General features: G+C 33.4%; 1 protein-coding gene across 3 annotated transcripts; it reads right to left on the bottom strand.

Moving 5' to 3' along the window:
- On the bottom strand, positions 1–7,401 carry LOC132614029 (uncharacterized). 3 transcript variants are annotated; one of them, XM_060328374.1, is made up of 9 exons: positions 7,191–7,401; positions 6,195–6,528; positions 5,806–5,905; positions 5,573–5,629; positions 2,945–3,059; positions 2,256–2,338; positions 1,273–1,334; positions 1,079–1,175; positions 1–594 (listed from the first exon to the last, which is right to left on the bottom strand). In XM_060328374.1, the coding sequence occupies exons 2-9, from the start codon at positions 6,467–6,469 to the stop codon at positions 538–540; spliced, it is 846 nt and encodes a 281-aa protein (XP_060184357.1). In that variant the 5' UTR covers positions 6,470–6,528; positions 7,191–7,401; the 3' UTR covers positions 1–537. The 3 variants fall into 3 exon arrangements, with proteins under 3 accessions (XP_060184357.1, XP_060184355.1, XP_060184356.1); XM_060328372.1 differs by having other exon boundaries at positions 6,195–7,400; XM_060328373.1 differs by having other exon boundaries at positions 2,256–2,335; positions 6,195–7,397.
- Positions 7,402–17,661: the final 10,260 nt, after the last annotated feature.

The following is a 17,661-nucleotide window of genomic DNA, read 5'->3' as shown; positions in this document are numbered from 1 at the left end:
AACACACACGAAGTAGCCAATGGGATTCAACATACAATATATACATCAACAAAAAAGTTGCTTATCTATACAGTGTAACCTTCCAGTGGTGTGAGTTGACGCCCCTTGGATAAGGGTGGCTCCACAAATTTATATCCATGCCGCTCTATTTGAGTTCATTTCAATCCAATACTCAATAATTCGTTTTTTACAGCAAATTAGATAAACAATGCAAGAAGCTGCAAAAGGATAACATTACAAAACTAAAGGATGATTCAGAAGTTATATTTGTTACTCGAATTTACACGCGGAAAGGTGAAACGTGACCTTAAGCTTCTAAGTGCATTATCTGGTACAGATTTTGCCTGATAAGAGATGAGGTAAGGCTGTTATTTCCTGGTACTTTATGCTCAGATATTCAGTTTCCGAAAATGGGTCAGAAATATTCTTCGCATCGGCCTGATCATTGTAAGTACTGCCAGCTTATTATGCATTTACACTAAAATTGTGTGTACTTACACTAGCCAATAATCCAAACTGAGCACCAAGCATTCTCTATCAACAAGCTGGCTCCTGTTTCAACTGGATTCCGCTTCTGCAGCCAAACATCATGGGCTGGGAAAACATAGGGATGCGTCAGCATAATGAAATTTTGAAGGATCTTGTTTGAGTAACATACATGAACACAAAGCATATTTAAGACGTTTCATTATAAAAGCAAAAAAAAAAAAAAAAAAATTGATAACCGAGAATTCTGTCTGAAGCCGACCCTTTTGGGTTGCAACCTTTGAAACTCGGGAATGATGGGTCTCCCCCACTACCGCTGTCCACTTAAATATTAGAGTTAGTTTGCTACTTTGCTAGGAACAAGGCTCGAACCTGTGAACTAAGAGTCTAAGACACAAGTTCCCCAACGACCCAACCTTTGCCAATTGAGCTAACCCCGGCGGGGCTTCTTCATTATATTTATGACGGGTAATTCTAGTGTTATGATGGAAGTTTTAGAAGAACCGATTCTTTAACGCTGTGGATCAACCCTAGTGATGTGGCATAAGAATCGAACGTTCTGCCTAAAAGAGGGTACAAAAAGCAAGATTACCTGAGATGAACTAGGCGAAAGACTACTAGCAAGTTCCTCATTTAAGAAAACTGGAAGTGGTGGCATTTGGCTCATAATCCCTGGCATATTTTTCATGCTGAAATGGCATAAACAATAATATTATTATCTGAATTGCAGGACAACTAAAATTCACAATTCAGCATGCTGGTAAATGAAAAGGATAGTAGAATTACTTATTTAAAACGGCAGTTAAGTTGTTCTTTGTCTGGAAAAAAAGATCAACATTGTCCTGCAACTGCTCATGTAAACATTGACATCAGCTATCAGAATATATGCAAAACAGAAAATTGTAAGATGAGGTACATTCACCAGTCGCCTTCCTAAAGGCATAACAGGAAACAGAAATAAAAAAGGCTTTAATCCATGAAGATGTAAAAAATGATTCCATCTTTATTTTTACTTTTTTCCGGGGTTATATACACCTCTTTCAGTTACCACATTAATTTTCCTACTTAGTTCTACCATGTCAGTGGTAAATAACAAGTATCACCTTTCTATTTGAACTCGAACTAAAAGGACTGTCAGATCTGACGCAGAAAAGGCCTACAGATGATAATTTCACCGATCTTAGTTATGACCGGTGTTACACGCACTCTCAAGTTCTGGTAATTACCATTGCTGTCGAAGGATCAGACTCGTAAAAAAGTTAATGTGGACAAAAGTTGGATATAGTTACAAGGAATCAGTTAATAAATGTGTCCCTGGGTGTGTGTTTCTATGCATAAACAAGAGCAATTCAGAATTATCTTTATTTCATTGTAGAAGAGTGGTTTAAAAGTACTTATAATTAGTGTTTTATTGTTTGATAATTAGCACCCATTTGAGGTGCTTTTTTTAATAAGGTAGTAAGAGCCGTTTGAGGTGCTAAATCGGAGGTACAAAACTTACAAAGTTTACACTTCCTTGAGTGTTCAGAAAATCCATATAGGTTTCCAGGTCATTTAAGGTCTCTCAAACAACTAGACTTTTAAGGTCTGTAGCTATAGTATGTCCTCCAAAGCACCTCCTATTCCTTTCCTTCACGAGTTGATTATTTCTCTATCTACATAAGTGCTTCAACAAGAGTTTGCATCTTTTTTTTTCCTTCCCTTTTTTTTTCCCTCCCTCCAATTATCTCATAAGTTTCATTCTATAAATAAGAGGTTGAGATTAATACCTTGAATGTTGAGAGGTTAGCTGAAATTTTGTTAAGGGCCTGATTATTTTCTTCCAATAGACGCCTTGTTCCAAGTAGTGCTGCTAAGCAACCAAAAAATCAGTTAGACAATCAGAGGCCATCCTGCATGAAATAATGCAAGATGCAAAACAAAAACAACATAAAGAATTACAAAATGGTTCGGTTATTTCAGCAAGAGTTTTACCAGATTATGCTAAATGAGATATTTTCGTGTTTGCATGCGAAAATTGGCCAAGCAATATGCTGGTAACTTGGGAAAAAACTTAAAGCATTGCACCACTCAACATCTTTTCCTACAAGGTACCCTTGGTATTACTTGATTCCCTTTCCCTATTTAAAGTTAAATAACTAATTAAATAAATCGCTCTCAGATTTTATCAGACTCTAAAAAAAGCTTAATAAAATGATATTTATATACTTCCATTATAGCGGATTGCTGTTCATCTGATACCAGAATGAATAACACACACTTCTAACCAGAAACATTATCTAGTTGCATTACGAATTATTAGGTAAGCAATTATCTGTTACAAGATAACTGAAGAAACATCATTTAAGTCAATTTCAGTAAACAGCTATTTATTTTGAGAGATCATATTACAACTTTGTTTCCTGGCAAAAAGGATAATGAAGAAGAATAGGCTCCTATTGATAAACAGGTGACTAACCTCCTGAAGGCATAGCAGCACCATGGCCATGATGATTCATGGAGAGAGAATATGGAGCCAAGTTCATAAGTGAAGCAGATGCACTACTCTTTGAGGCCATTTCTGCTGATTTATCCTGAAAGAGCATGAAAATCTAATGTTTTTCTTTCTCAAAAATGTGACAAAATATGCATAAGGAAAGAAGCATGTAGATAGAACATACCAATAGACATTAAAGAGATCATTAGTAATTAATGTCATGGCACACTGAAACTAGGGGAGAACACGTGAATTTTCCTAAAGTAGTTGCTACAGGTAGAATTAATTAGTCCATTAGTGATCTGAAATGTGGCCAATCAGAAGTTTTCCCTAGTAGATGCAAAACTAATCAGCACATTCTACTAGATGTAGACAATCCTATTGCCACTTCCCATTAATAACACAAAGGTCATGTCTTAGTAAAGAGAAGAAATGACAAAATCCACCCGCCCCTACCCTCATACCCATTAGCACCAGCAGAGTTTCTCTCTGTAATAGCAGGAATTTAAAACTCCCAAAAGACCCGGCAAGACAGGTAAGAACTTTTTTTATAGGCAAGACAGGAAGAACTTTCCTTGGTCTAGCAACAGTAGTATGATTATAATACTTAAAAAGTTCTTTTAAGTTATATGATATGTTTCTCTAATGTTGAGTCACACCCTTGAAATACGGGGAGGAGGTCGTTTCTTTTACAAAATTGATTGAGTTAGATAAAATAACTCAACAAGAACATTTAACATTTGATAAAACACATATCTAGTGGGTTTCATTTTAGAAAAAAATTCATTCATTATAAACCAGTACCGAGTGGGTAAATAAAATGTACCGTTGCAAAAACTCACTCCACATTAATCTCGAAAGTGGCTAGAAAACCTATAGGAATATCTAATTCATGTGCATTTAACACATTACACCAACAGGCCAAAAGAGTACAAGCATTTGTATCTAAGTTTCTCTACTGATTCAGCTTTGTCTTCAAATGCCTCTGGTTTCTCTACTTTATCAACCGAAAAAGGGCAAGCTGATATGTTAGTAATTGATAATACGGAAAAGGGCCAAAATTACCCTTGAACTTTGGGAAATAGTTCATCCATACCCTTCGTTATACTTTAGGATCAATTATACCCTTACCGTTATACTATGGGGTCAATTATACCCTTATGTCTAACAGCTGCCACGTGGCATCATCCCAGCCCTTCCAAATTATTTTCCCCTCAAATAATTTTTTACCCACTAAAATAACCCAACCCGACCCGAATTTTTTTTTTCCAGCCAAGGGGTAATGGGTTGGGTCCGTATCACTTTGGCTGGAAAAAAAAATCGGGTCGGGTCAGGTTGGGTTATTTTAGTGGGTAAAAAATTATTTGAGGAGAAAATAATTTGGAAGGGCTGGGATGATGCCACGTGGTTAGACATAAGGGTATAATTGACCCCATAGTATAACGGTAAGGGTACAATTGGCTCTAAAGTATAACAAAGGGTATGGATGAACTATTTCCCAAAGTTCAAGGGTAATTTTGGCCCTTTTCCGTTGATAATATATGCTCCTGCTTTGTTTACTCTCTTCCTTTCCTGGATAGATTAAGAAAGCCTCCTTCAGTCTAAGGCACCCAATGTCGCTATTTTTTTAACTATCACCCAATCAGTCCATAAATGTTCAGAAACAAACTCCATAGCTGCCTAGCCACTACACAGTGTAGCAACAGATGGCTTGCATCTTCACCATAAATCTCATACTTATAAGTTATAACACCTACAACACATTAAAATCTCCTCTTCTGCAGAGTTGATTGTGTCAAATAAGCATCAAACATGACAATCCAACAAAACTCAACCACCCTAAGATGTGCTTTATCCTCCAGATAATCATCCAAGGCAAATTAATCGAGAAGATGTTTGACGAAGAGAAAAACTTATAAGAAAGAACTTCCCATCCTTTTGGTGTCTCCACCTCAGAGTAACCGTCCCTTCTAGTAAAACATTTGTGCCTTCCAGTTTCCGGGAAGTTGGGCCATCTTCAAACTAAATCAGACGTACTATAAAACGGGTTATTGAAACAAATCTGTTTCCTCCCCCAGCTTCCTCACATTCTTCCATCATATAACTCCATGTGAATATTACTGGTTATTGCATCAAGGATCAGGTTTGCATATTTAATAGGGATCACCTGTTTCTAAAGGATTTTGGAATCTGGCAATATCCCCACAACCAGTAATATAGCAAACTCTTGTTTCGCATTAAACTCCCCTCTTTCTTTATCTTTGTTACTTTGCTCCATTTTGCTGCATGAAAAGTATTGTCCTCTTTATCTCCTTCACATAAACATTCTCTCCTAATCTTATCAAACTCTATCTCTCTCTGCGTTAGCTGGAAATAAAGATGTCACGTTTACATTTGACAGCATGCACATTTCTCTAAACTAACCTGACTAAAAAACTGCAAACATCAAAGTTACAAAAAAAAAAGTTTCTAAAAAACTCCGAGATTCAAGAAATTGGAGAAATAAATAACTGACTATGTACTCATATAAGCAAAGCAAAGTAATTCGTAATACCATACAAGAAAAAGGGAGGGGAGGAAAAGGAGGAAGTAAAGTATATGATGGCACACCTTCCTATCTTTCACTTTCTTCCCCAAACTATAGTCTTCCTGTTTCCTTCGCTTTCTCTGACAAACAATCACTAAAGATGTAAGCAAGTCTTTCTCAACAAGCATCAACTACGACAAAAAAAGTTTCAGACAGATGAAAGGAGAAGAATTCATCATAAATAGCTTCTACAAAAGAGATGAAAGATAAATGCTGTCAAGCAATTGAGAGATATTAAACAGCTTCGGGAGCTCACCGTGATCCACCTACATCTCAGTGCAACATCACGTACATTTTTATCGCGCAGCATGGCTGCAATCTTAACATATTTCATTATACGGGGTTCATTAGCATACCTACAAACGAAACATTGAAGGTTAAATACATACGTAAGAATATATATTTTTGTAACAAACATGGATAGACACAAACATATCTCAACATCTACAGTCATACTTCTCTATAACAATATTTCACTATAACAGCCGTGTTTTTTGTGGAACCGATCTTTCATCTTATGTTATGTTATGTTATAGTATATGTTCTCTATAACAACATTTCACTATAGCACCTGGAAAATATTGGAACAAACGAAGTTGTTACAGAGAGCTTTATTCATTCAGAGACCCGAAATAAACTACCTACTTGATAAGTCCTTCATCGAGTTTGTACTGTTCCTCGACTGTCCATTCAACTGCGAGGCCTGTATCATGCTTGAGCCCTGGCACTGTATCTATAAGAAAGGAACCTGAACAACTTCCATACTGACTAGTTCTTGGACAATGGCTATTGCTACTAGTGTTATTGTTGTTTATCATTGTTGGATTCCCCGAAAACAACATCCCTCCTCCTCCTACACCGCTATTATTTACATCGAAATTCATTCCAAGTTGACTATAGTAATCACTCATCAACATCATCTGGGGTGATGAGCTACCAATTGCCCCTAAAGCTTGCTGGTGAAACCCTGTATTAGACTCTGCAGCCATTACATCAGTAAAAAGCATTTAACTTTTTTCAAGTATTTCCAAGAAAACTCACTGAACTCCTTAATCCACCCAAAGCTACACAACAATAGGGGAAGAAAATAGCAAAACTACAATCAAAGCTTCAAAACCCCAAATAAAAACCCAAACTTTTTCTGGGATTCTTACAATACACTCAATTATACAGAACCAAAATAATTCACTAAACTCAAAAATCCACCCATAACAACAGAAAAAAGGAAAACTACAACCAAAACTTCAAAAACCCAAACTTTATCAGGGGTTCTTGAAATACACAAAATTATACAAAACCAAGACAACTCACTAAACTCCTAAATCCACCCATAAGCTTCAAGAACCCAAATAAAAACTCAAACTTTATCTGGGGTTCTTACAATACACAAAATTATACACAACCAAGAAAATTCACTAAACTCCTGAACTTAGAAAAAAGCAAAACAAGAACCAGAGCTTCAAAAACCCAAATAAAAACCCAAACTTTATCTGGGGTTCATTTCTTTGCCAGTAGACTAAAAGGGGTTGTTGTAAAATAAACAAAACATTATACAGTACCAAGAAAATACATTTTCACCAAGATTCCTTGACCAAAGTGCAAATACCCTTCAAACTTAGGAACCAACTTGGGAATTTATACCTTTGTTGAATAAATTACATTGCTTCACAAGTTATACTTAGATATTTGTTGAAGAATAAAAGGCTAACATCAAAGAATCAAGAAAATAGTAGTATAGTGTATGTCATTAGTGGAGGTACAGAGAGTAAGAACTGACAACACAGAAAGGAAAAAGGGGAAATCTTGTTGAATTTTTTTTTCTTTATCTAGACTAGCTTTTTCTTTTATGCCAAAACAAAAAAAAAAAAAAAAAATGAGGATTTTGGACCAATGGTTTTAGTTATATTAAAGTTGAGACCTAGGACTTGATGTTTCTACTATGAAAACAGTAAAACTTTAGGCCTAGTAGTGAGATATTTTTGTCTGGTGGTCCTCTTTGGGAATAATTATTTAATAAATGATGTTTTTTTATTTTGTTGCAATTTATGAATCTTTTAGATTATGATTTAATTTTTTTTTGATCGATTAAAGTGTTCGTGAGAAAAAAATTAGATTACGATCTAAAACTTTGTAGAAATTAGACGAATGTTTTGTCAATACCAAGGATTATATTTGTATTGTTTTAAAAGAACTAGACGATGAGCTAAAAATGGGATATTTACGTAAACTAGTCGTACCAAATCAAGACAACGATATATGTATTTGCATATACATTTTATTCTCACATAATCATATATTAATTAATAATTTATAATTCTACTTTATTAAATAATTTAATCATGGTTAGTTACGATGCTTTACCAACAAAAATTGTTCTCCAACATGAGAGTTAAATTCTCAAAAGGTTTTTTATTTAAATATTTTTTTTAATGTAAGTATAATTAAGAAATAGGTTAGAATATAAAAGTACATCTAAAAATATGAAAACTCAAGAGAAAGGAACTTATGATCATTTACATAATTATCTTAGTATAATGAAATATGCGAGGTAATAACGTAAGTCATTGATTTTTATTTTTTTTAATTGCAAAATAACATGCAAGTTAGAGTAAAATAGTTATGAAAAATTGTTCCTAAATATCTAAGAGATATAAAGGGCCCGTTTTTTGCTACATAAGCTAAGAGCCTATTTAGATAGGCTTAAAAAAAAACAGCTTATAAGCTGGAAACGGCTTATAAGCTGCTTTAGATAAGCTAAGCTAAGCGGGCTCAATTAATTTTTTGGGCTTATTTTTAGCACAAAATGGTTTTAAGCTGACTAGTCAAACACTCAAAAAAACTGAAAACACCTTATAAGTAACTTATAAGCCAATCCAAACGGGCTCTAAGGTTGGTTACTTGTTTTTTTGTTGTTGTCATAAACGCATTAGTTATGCATTATTTGATCACTTAGGTTGTCCTAAAAGATAACACCTGCATAACTTAGGCAAAATAAGAATAAGAATAAAATACCAATCTTTATATTACAATCTCTTCATTATAATTTTTGCATTATCAATTCCTGCCATACTTGCTTCTAAGCCAAGCAACTTCACAACCATTCTTCGTCAAACATCAATTTATCTCTTAAAAAGTTACCTTACTTCACCATTATTATTTATATATAAATAAAATCTTCAAAGCTTTTGAAATTTTGCTATATAAAATCTTCAAAGCTTTTGAAATTTTGCTTTTGTTTCCTTTTCTTTTAAAATATCCACCACCTAGAAACTAAGCAGAGGGTTGTCGACATAAACCTCGGCTGCTTACTAGTGTTACTAGACCACTTTCAATCACAAAAGGCTTTAATAAGATTATTTCACTCTTAATCAGAAAATTTAGATTCAAGCTTTAAAATGAAAATATTGCGGTAGAGAACATTTTCTTTTTTAATACTTCCTCAGTCTAAAAAAATTGTCTTAATTTGACTTGACACGAACTTTAAAAAATAAAAGAAGACTTTTAAAATGTGTAGTCTAAAACAAGTCTTAAATATTTGTGTGGCTGTAGATCATCTCATAAAATTAAATTATTTCTAAATATAGAAATGTGTTAATCCTTTTGAGATAAACTAATAAAGAGAGAAAAAACAATTTTTTTTAGACGGAGAGAATAGATGTTATGCTATAAATTCGAATTAATCAGCATCCAAACGAATACCAAACATCGAATGGAAAAAATGAAAATAATACTTAGGCCCCGTTTGTCCATAGATACCAAAAAAAAAATCACTTTTTTTTGAGATTTTGGAGTTGGAGTTGGATTTAGAGTTGTGTTTGGCCATAATTTTTGAAATTATAATATTTGGTGAAATGTAATTGTAAAAAAAGTGAAAAAAGTGATTTTTTTTAAAATAAGTTTTGTGAGTTTTTTGTATTTCGAAATACAATTTCAAGTTGTATTCAAAATTTTTATAGTCAAACGCTTATTCCGGAAAAACATAAAAAAAAAATTAGAATAAAATGAATAAGTTTTATGGCCAAACGGGGCTTAGACTTGTGGGGTTCGAACTTTGAGGTCTTGTTTCTACTGTGTCTAGCTGGCTCTCCACCAATAGGATAAAAGAATAAGATGAGCAATGGGAAGCGTGCAAGAAAATAAAATAATTGGAGGATACTTTTTTGGTTTTGTTCTATTGTGGGCAGATCTTAAATTGCAGCACCAGAAAGTGCGAGTCCCAATAAGCAGCTGATGCAATCAATAATTGTTGACAATTCTCTCAACCTTTTCCTCTCTGTCACTTTACCCCATTTTCATTTTGCTCTTGTTTTATATTAATTATAGGAATAATAAATAGTACTCCTCCATCGCGATTGAAAGAAGGCATTTGGCCATGAAAATCAAATCAAATGCTTTTCACTTTATTTAGAATTTTGAAATTGGAGTGAAGATGAAGTTATGTATGGTTTTAGATTTTGTAAAGAATATTTGATTGTTTAAATGTGTTGAACGTGAAAAAAGTGAAAATAAGGTTTTAAGTGTTTTTCAAATTTCGAATTTTCATAGCCAAACGTTGATTTTTAAATAAAGTGAAATAATTTTTAGGAAAAAAATGAAAAATTCTCATGGCCAAACAGGTAATAAGTATCTTAGTTTGTGAACTTAAATCAAAGGGAAAATGGTCCAAAATGCCCCTCTACTTTGGGGAAAGGGCTACAATATCCCCCATTACAAATTTGGATAACAAATACCCCTCATGTCATTAAAGTTTTCAAATATACTCATGTCTTAACAGAAATCCCTAAAATAACCCAATTTTTTAAACCCGATCCAACTAAATAAAAAACGTATATGGGTTATCTGCTCCTGTGCCTAGTGGCTCCAGATGTAGGACTCGGGAACAAGTTAGTCGCATATGGATTTTTTATGTAGTTGGATCGGGTTTAAATGGAGCGGGTCTAAAAACAAAATCGAGTTATTTTAGGGGATTTCCGTTAAGATAGGGGTATTTTTTTATCCAAATTTGTAACCGATGATATTTTTTGTCCTTTTTCGAAAGTAGAGAGACATTTTTTACCGTTTTCCCTAAATTAAAGATGTGTATAGTCTTTTAAATCTTGTGGCCTTAAACTTGCAATGCAGATTATGAGATTTAACAAAACTTACTAAATATAGAAAGAGACACTCTTTTTGAGACATATCAAAAGGAAAGTAAGATACTCCCTCCGTCCCATATTAGTTTTCCAAATTACTATAAATATCCATCCCAAAATACTTGTCCATTTACAAAATCAAGAAAAATTTGATTAGGTTTTTCCTACTTTGCCCTTAACATTAATTATTATTTAAGCAGTCAATATTGATTAGAGTGTCATTAATTGGAGAGAGATAAGGGTAATATAGTAAAAATGTAATTTTATTTATGATTTCTTAAAGGGCGTATAAAAAGAAAGTGGACAACTAATATGGGACGGAGAGAGTAGTACTAATTTTGTACTCCAATCGGTTCACTTTACTTATCGTCCTTACTAAAAATAAAGAGTCTAAAATAATTATCATTTTAGAAAATTAAGATATAATTAACTATTAATTTTTACCTTTACCCTTACTCAATGAATGTGGAAAGAGAATAATATGGTGAAAAAGAGCAGTATTAAATTGAGATCAAAGAATAAATAACGATAACTAAAAGGAATCATTTTAGTTAATTCTTATTAAGAGGCATGCAAAAGAAGCATGACAAGTAAAAAAGAATCGGAGGGAGTTACACTAGAAGGAAAGTGTGAAAACACTATAAATCTTCTAAAATGAGGCGGAGGGAGAGGGGAATAAAAAATAAAAATAAAATAGACAGGAAAGAGTAGCACTATAGAGTAATAGAACTAACATGTTCATGAGGAAACTGACATAGATGAGCACTTAGATTCTTTAGACTAGTGAAATGATATAATGTTAGGTTATATCCCCAATGAATCGCTTGAAAATGTGGTGAAATAATTGGAATCCTTTCATTCTTAATTAGATATATTGAGTTTTAAGGATATGAATTAGAATTATTTTTTGAGTGCTTTATTCTCTTAGTCGGCTCACTCAGCATGAATCTCATTTAAATGGACAAGTTGACTTAAAAAAAAAAGGATAGTTGAATAAAAATAATATTTCAAATATAAAGTTTAATTTTTTATATTTAACATAAGTTGGACCACTCTTATAGTACAAAAAACTTATTAAAGTTATTATTTTTAGTTACTTACTTTTGCAATAGTGCTACTGTGCCAAGAACTTTAGACCCCGTTTGGATTGGCTTATAAGTTGCTTATAAGCTGTTTTCAGTTTTTTTGAGTGTTTGGCTGGCCAGCTTAAAGTCTTTTATAAGCTGAAAACAACTTATAAGTAAAAAAAAAAAAGTTAGACTACCCAACTTATTTTTTTTAGCTTATAAGTTGTTTGCAGCTTATAGGCATAAGTCCATCCAAACAGGCTCTTAGTAGAGTAACTTATCTAGTGTGAATATCGTTTTCATTTAACTGAGGTCTGAATCATTCATTTCTCTGGACAAGTAAATATCGTGGTGCACTAGATTTTATTCGTTTTCATTTAACTGAGGTTTGAATCATTTAAATTTTAACTTGTTAAGTGCATTTTTTTTTACAATTATTTAATAGTTTTAAATAGGTCGGAATTATTCAATCTTGTACAAAATATTAAATCATTACGGTGTTCACTTAAAAATTTATGTAAATATAATATTTTATCACTATTCTATTTATTATTACTATCACTTACTAGCACCACTACTAACCACCTTTACCACTAGTCTCCACTGCACAACCACCTTAGTAAATTACTAGCACCACCATTAACCAACAACAACACTAGTCACTACTAGTATGATACACCTTCTTTCGTAGTCTCCACAATACAATTATACTTCCATTTCATGCCACCGCCACTTTATCACCTCCACAAATCCATCACCAATTCACACCACCATTGGCGGCCACTACTACATAACCAAATTATTAGCCTCCTCCACCAATTATGAGCCATCTTATAAGCATCATCGTCAATTCTACATTTATTATTTAAAATAGAAATAATTTTATATATTCAAATATCGAAGAAACAATCTTCATTGGTTAGTGTTTAGATTTAGGTATAAATAACTGATATATATATATATATATATTACATCTTATTCTTAATTTGAAAAAAAATATATATATATATTACATCTTATTCTTAATTTGAAAAAATGAGATCAACTAAAAAAAAATTGTTGTTATAAAATGAAATAAATAAAAAGTAGGAGGGATATACAAAGAGTTTAAAAGATTAATCGTACTTCTTGATATTTGTAAAATGATGTGAGGAAGTCTCCTGCTTATAGGAGTAATGACAGGGAAGCCTGTGTTGAGCACGGGTTCAATACAACTCACATATTTGACCTCATGTGAATAAGATAAATTTATGTATGATATAGTTTAGATAGAAACAACATGACTTTATAGTAACTTTGAAAATATGGTCATATTAAAATAAGATGGAAATAGATACAAAGCAAAAGGAAACAAAAGTAACTTAATGTAGTGATAGCTGATTCAACTATTAAAGGTGACACATTTTTGTGCATGCTTAACTCCCGTTACAATAAATAAGAAACAACAATTGATTTTGAAGATTTTTTTTTCCGACCTTTTTCATTCTCCTAAGCATCCTTATTGTTGTTTTGACAAAAATAAATTAGCATACACATGTTTTCGTGAAGATGCATTTCTTTCCAATCTCCCAACATCCAACCTTCAAATAAAAAAAATTGCTAATGTGGCATGGCAACTCTGAGATATTTCACCTCGTGCAAACAACATTTTGATTCATAATATAGGTGTAAGAACACTCACTGTTAGAAGCATTAGCGTACGCAAGATTTTTCGTAAGCGGTGTCGTCATTTAAAGAAGATACAACAAAAATATTAATATCACATTTGTAGATAAGAGATAGCTCTGACTCGTTGGTTAAGTTCTGTTTTAAGCTACAAGAGGTCGTGGATTCGATACTACATAACCACAAGTTTTAGCCACATATGTCATATTTGCCAAATTGATGAAGCGGTGCTGTTTGACACCCCTCGGGTCAACGTGGGTCCGCCCCTGTTATAAGAAAGGACTTTTAAACCAGACCTTTATACGAAAAGTGTAAGTTGTGTCCATACATGGTTGGATCAAACACATAATATTATAAGGAGAAAATATTTTTACTAGTAGAAATATTTTAGAACTTGAATTAAACTACTCAAATCCTTATATTAGTAAATAAAGTTTCTTACAACAAGATCCAAAGTAACATATATTGAAAAATGACTAGTATCTTATTAACCTGAATTAACCTCAATATGAGTAATAGCAATGCTATCATATACTTGTTGTGAACTTAAAACATCACATCTATAATTTAGTTCCTCTATATTTAAGTAATAATCTCAAAAGAATGATTCTAATGATAACTAATGACATAACCAGATCAGTATAGTTAAAATGTCGAATTATAGGATAATAACATGGAGTTTCAGGATAACAACATAGAGTTTTTGCTTGTGGAATTTGACTCTAAGATAGTGATAAAGATATGTCTGGAATATGTTGTATTTACCTTTGGCCCCCAAACCATTTAATTCCCTTAGGAGGCAGCGCACCTCTATCTGCTCTGATCACAGCCTGAGTAGGGCCAGTGTTGGGTAGCAAGCCTGCGTTGATAACATTTTGAGAAGGGCCAGCAGGGGCGACTTGCCTGAAAAACTAGTAGGGCGCCCTAATGCCATGTGTGGAGGTATCTCAAGGGCAGTAATCTCAAAGTAGCGGTATGCATCCACAGAATGCTGATCAGGAGGGACCGCCAAGGGAAGCACATCATGATATTACACCGATCTATTGGCCCTAATGGGAGATCATGCCGGTCCATGGTTGTTCTTGTTGACCCAAGTATGTATTAGGGTTAAAAAAATCCTTCCATTGTAAATACAAAAAAAATCACTGTTTGTCCATCCTCTCTATTCTCTACATATCTCTAACAATGCTCTCTGAACTTCTAAAACATTCTGTCCCATTAGGAAACATTGATATGCTCAAATTACATCTAAAGACGTAAAGCGATCACAGTCAAATATAGTAACTCAATAAGATTGGGGTCGAATCCCACAGGGAGTATAGTATGAAAAGGTTTCTTTTGTAGTGTGTTACTCGACTCTAGTTGTAATCATATCCCGGTAAGTTGTAAAAGAGTTTATATTTCAAATTGCTACTTTGATTTGAGATTACTTGAATTGGATAAAAGAATCAAGATTGTTTCCCCGTTGATAAAATGTAATGCTATATATGTTAATATGATATATTCCTAATGGATCGTTGTATTGTCACGTCCCAAAACCCATCATAGGAGTAACAGGCATCCGATGCTATGAACAACACGAGAAGCACCTTATGAAATCAATAAACGTCTAATCTTTTTCGATGATCTTTCAACAATTATATCAATACGTTATAAAAAGCTAACTAAATCGTGATCACCATCAAATAATAAAATCAGCAGAATTTTGTCATAAATGTAGCGTTATAAAATGTACCAACACCCAAAGAGTCAATCAATGACTTCAACAACTATCCACAGAATGAACGTCTATCTATGGAGCCTCTAAGCTGATAAATAGAACATAATCTAACTTCGTGACATAGCCCGGAAACTAAAACAATACTAAGATAGGATGGTGCCCCACGAACAAGCATGTGGGCTCACCAAATAGTCTAGAAAGTAGGAAGCTCTCCTAATCAGCGTGAGTATCACGAACTTGCTCTTCAACGTTACCTAACACACCATAAAAAATAACAATGGTATGCCTGAGTACTGGGTACTCAGTGAGTGTCTCCGGAACAATAGTTAATATAACCAAAATAATATAATGAGGATCAGTAAAATAGTGTCAATAACAGTCTTTTGAGATTCAGAGATAGAATAAATCATCAACTTAGTAACACCATTAATGAAAACCATTATAGGAGAAATAAATCAATTTCAACTCATTCTGTTGTTTATCACCTTTAAATCTTTCAATCCTGAACTCAAGATCATCAACAAACCATTCACAGGCAACTAAAGTATAACACATGCCAATATAGGCCCAAATCAATATAATGAAAAAGACGGCCATTTAAGGTTCCCTAAACTGCATAGAAGCACCACATCGAGGTTTGTCACCCTCGACGACTATCCTTCTTCCCGAATAGCTAGGTAAAATCACATCGGGGTTATGAACCCTCAATGGCCACTTTTGCTCCTGAATTGCTGGGCATGAACCACACCGGGACTATTAACTCTCGATGGCCACTCTTCCTCCCGACTAGCTAAGCAAACCCTACTAGGATCCATAGTGACTACCCTTCCTCCCGAGTAGCTAGTGTCGCACCCCATTTTAACCGGGAAGTTAAATTTAAGAGTATGACATATTGGTGATTCCTATTTATTTTTTATTTAAGGAGTCGCCACCTAATTAATTTAACGGTGAATTAGGACACCAAGATGTTAACTAAGGTAAAGTTAAAACTAAACCTCAATTAATAGTCTGCTTAACCAGTGTGATTCTAGGTAAGGGCTCTATATTATCCTAAAGGGAAGGGGTTAGGCATCCTTTAGAATCCGTTAACTTACGGTTATCCGACCAAACTTAGGTTAATTAATTAAGATGGAATTTCATATAAAAGAGGACTTTGAATGCCATTTTAAATAAACTCGTAAATATTACTAAGGCTTTAAATCAAATGCTATTTAGAAATAAAACTTATAAAAGATAGTTTGCATAAAAGAGGATTTTAGATGCAATTTAAATAAAGCTTAAAATGTTGCTAAGACTTTATATGAAAGTAATAATGATGTCGTTTGATATAATACTTGTAGAAAATATGATGTATTGCATAAAAGAAGATTTTAAAGGCTATTTAAAATAAAACTTGGACATGCTAAAACCTTGAATGAAAATGTAATAATGTTCTTGAAAATAAGACTTGCAAAAATATAACAACTCGCTATAGCAAAATGTGAACTTTAGACAAAATTTTCTATTATATCAATATGGTGATGTAAAATACCTAAACTTATTTTCTTTAAAATGTGATGGATAGGGTATGAGTTTCGTTCTTTTATATTAACTATACTTGGCTAAAAGAAGTATATTATTAGATAAACTTTGAAAAATTATTCATAGAATGTATTTGAACTTATATTTGCATATTAGTGATGTTTTGGAACTTCTGGGATAGTGAGCATGAAATATGATTCTTTTAACTCAATATATAAGGTCATGCTATTTTGCAAATCAATTATGCTAAATAAAATAAACATTATAAATTTTAATGTAAAAAATAATAGAGAGTGAAACGTATGGCATCAATTATCAGTTCAACTACCCATTACTAAACTAAACCCCACTAGTTTGCTAAGGTTCATCTAATTTAAGAAAATAAAGCAACATAAAGGGTTAGTTGCATAATACAAGTTAAATGCACAAAATAAATAAAAAGGGGTAAATAAAAATTGAATGGGCCAGCCCCTTTGGGAACTGCTGGACCTATTTGCTGTTGGGCTTCGGCCCAGCAACATTAATATATTGCTGCGGGTTGAGGATGAATCGAGAGGAGAATTTCGTTGGGCTTTGGCCCAATACCGAATGCGGGAGAAGAACAAGTCCCTCGGACTCGTATGCGATGGTCATGCATAAAAAAAGAAAAGGATTAGTATCTACTCAATGACAATGAATGAAATTAAACATGTAAGAAAGAAATAAATTCGAGACAGATCCAAGATTATGCATACTGTGTATATTTAAGAGGAAAATGAAATATTTAAGAGGAAAATGAAATAGAGATGGAAAGAAAAGGGAAGGCCTTAAACCAATTCAAACACCAAAAATCAGACAGATCGTTTAGAACCAACTCAGCCTGGCATATTCGATTACATGGAAGGGAGTTTTTAATGATGCTTGTAAGAAAAGCGTAAAGAAAAGGGTCAACCATTCAACAAAAAGATAAAGAAGGGACAAGCCCACATGCAGTTTTAGAAATGTGCAAACCAAAACCAAACATACCA

Source organism: Lycium barbarum, chromosome 10 (genome assembly GCF_019175385.1).
Source record: "Lycium barbarum isolate Lr01 chromosome 10, ASM1917538v2, whole genome shotgun sequence".
Classification (NCBI taxonomy): Eukaryota; Viridiplantae; Streptophyta; class Magnoliopsida; order Solanales; family Solanaceae; genus Lycium; species Lycium barbarum.
Note: the sequence above shows the minus strand (reverse complement) of the source record. Positions and strands in the feature narration are given on the sequence as shown.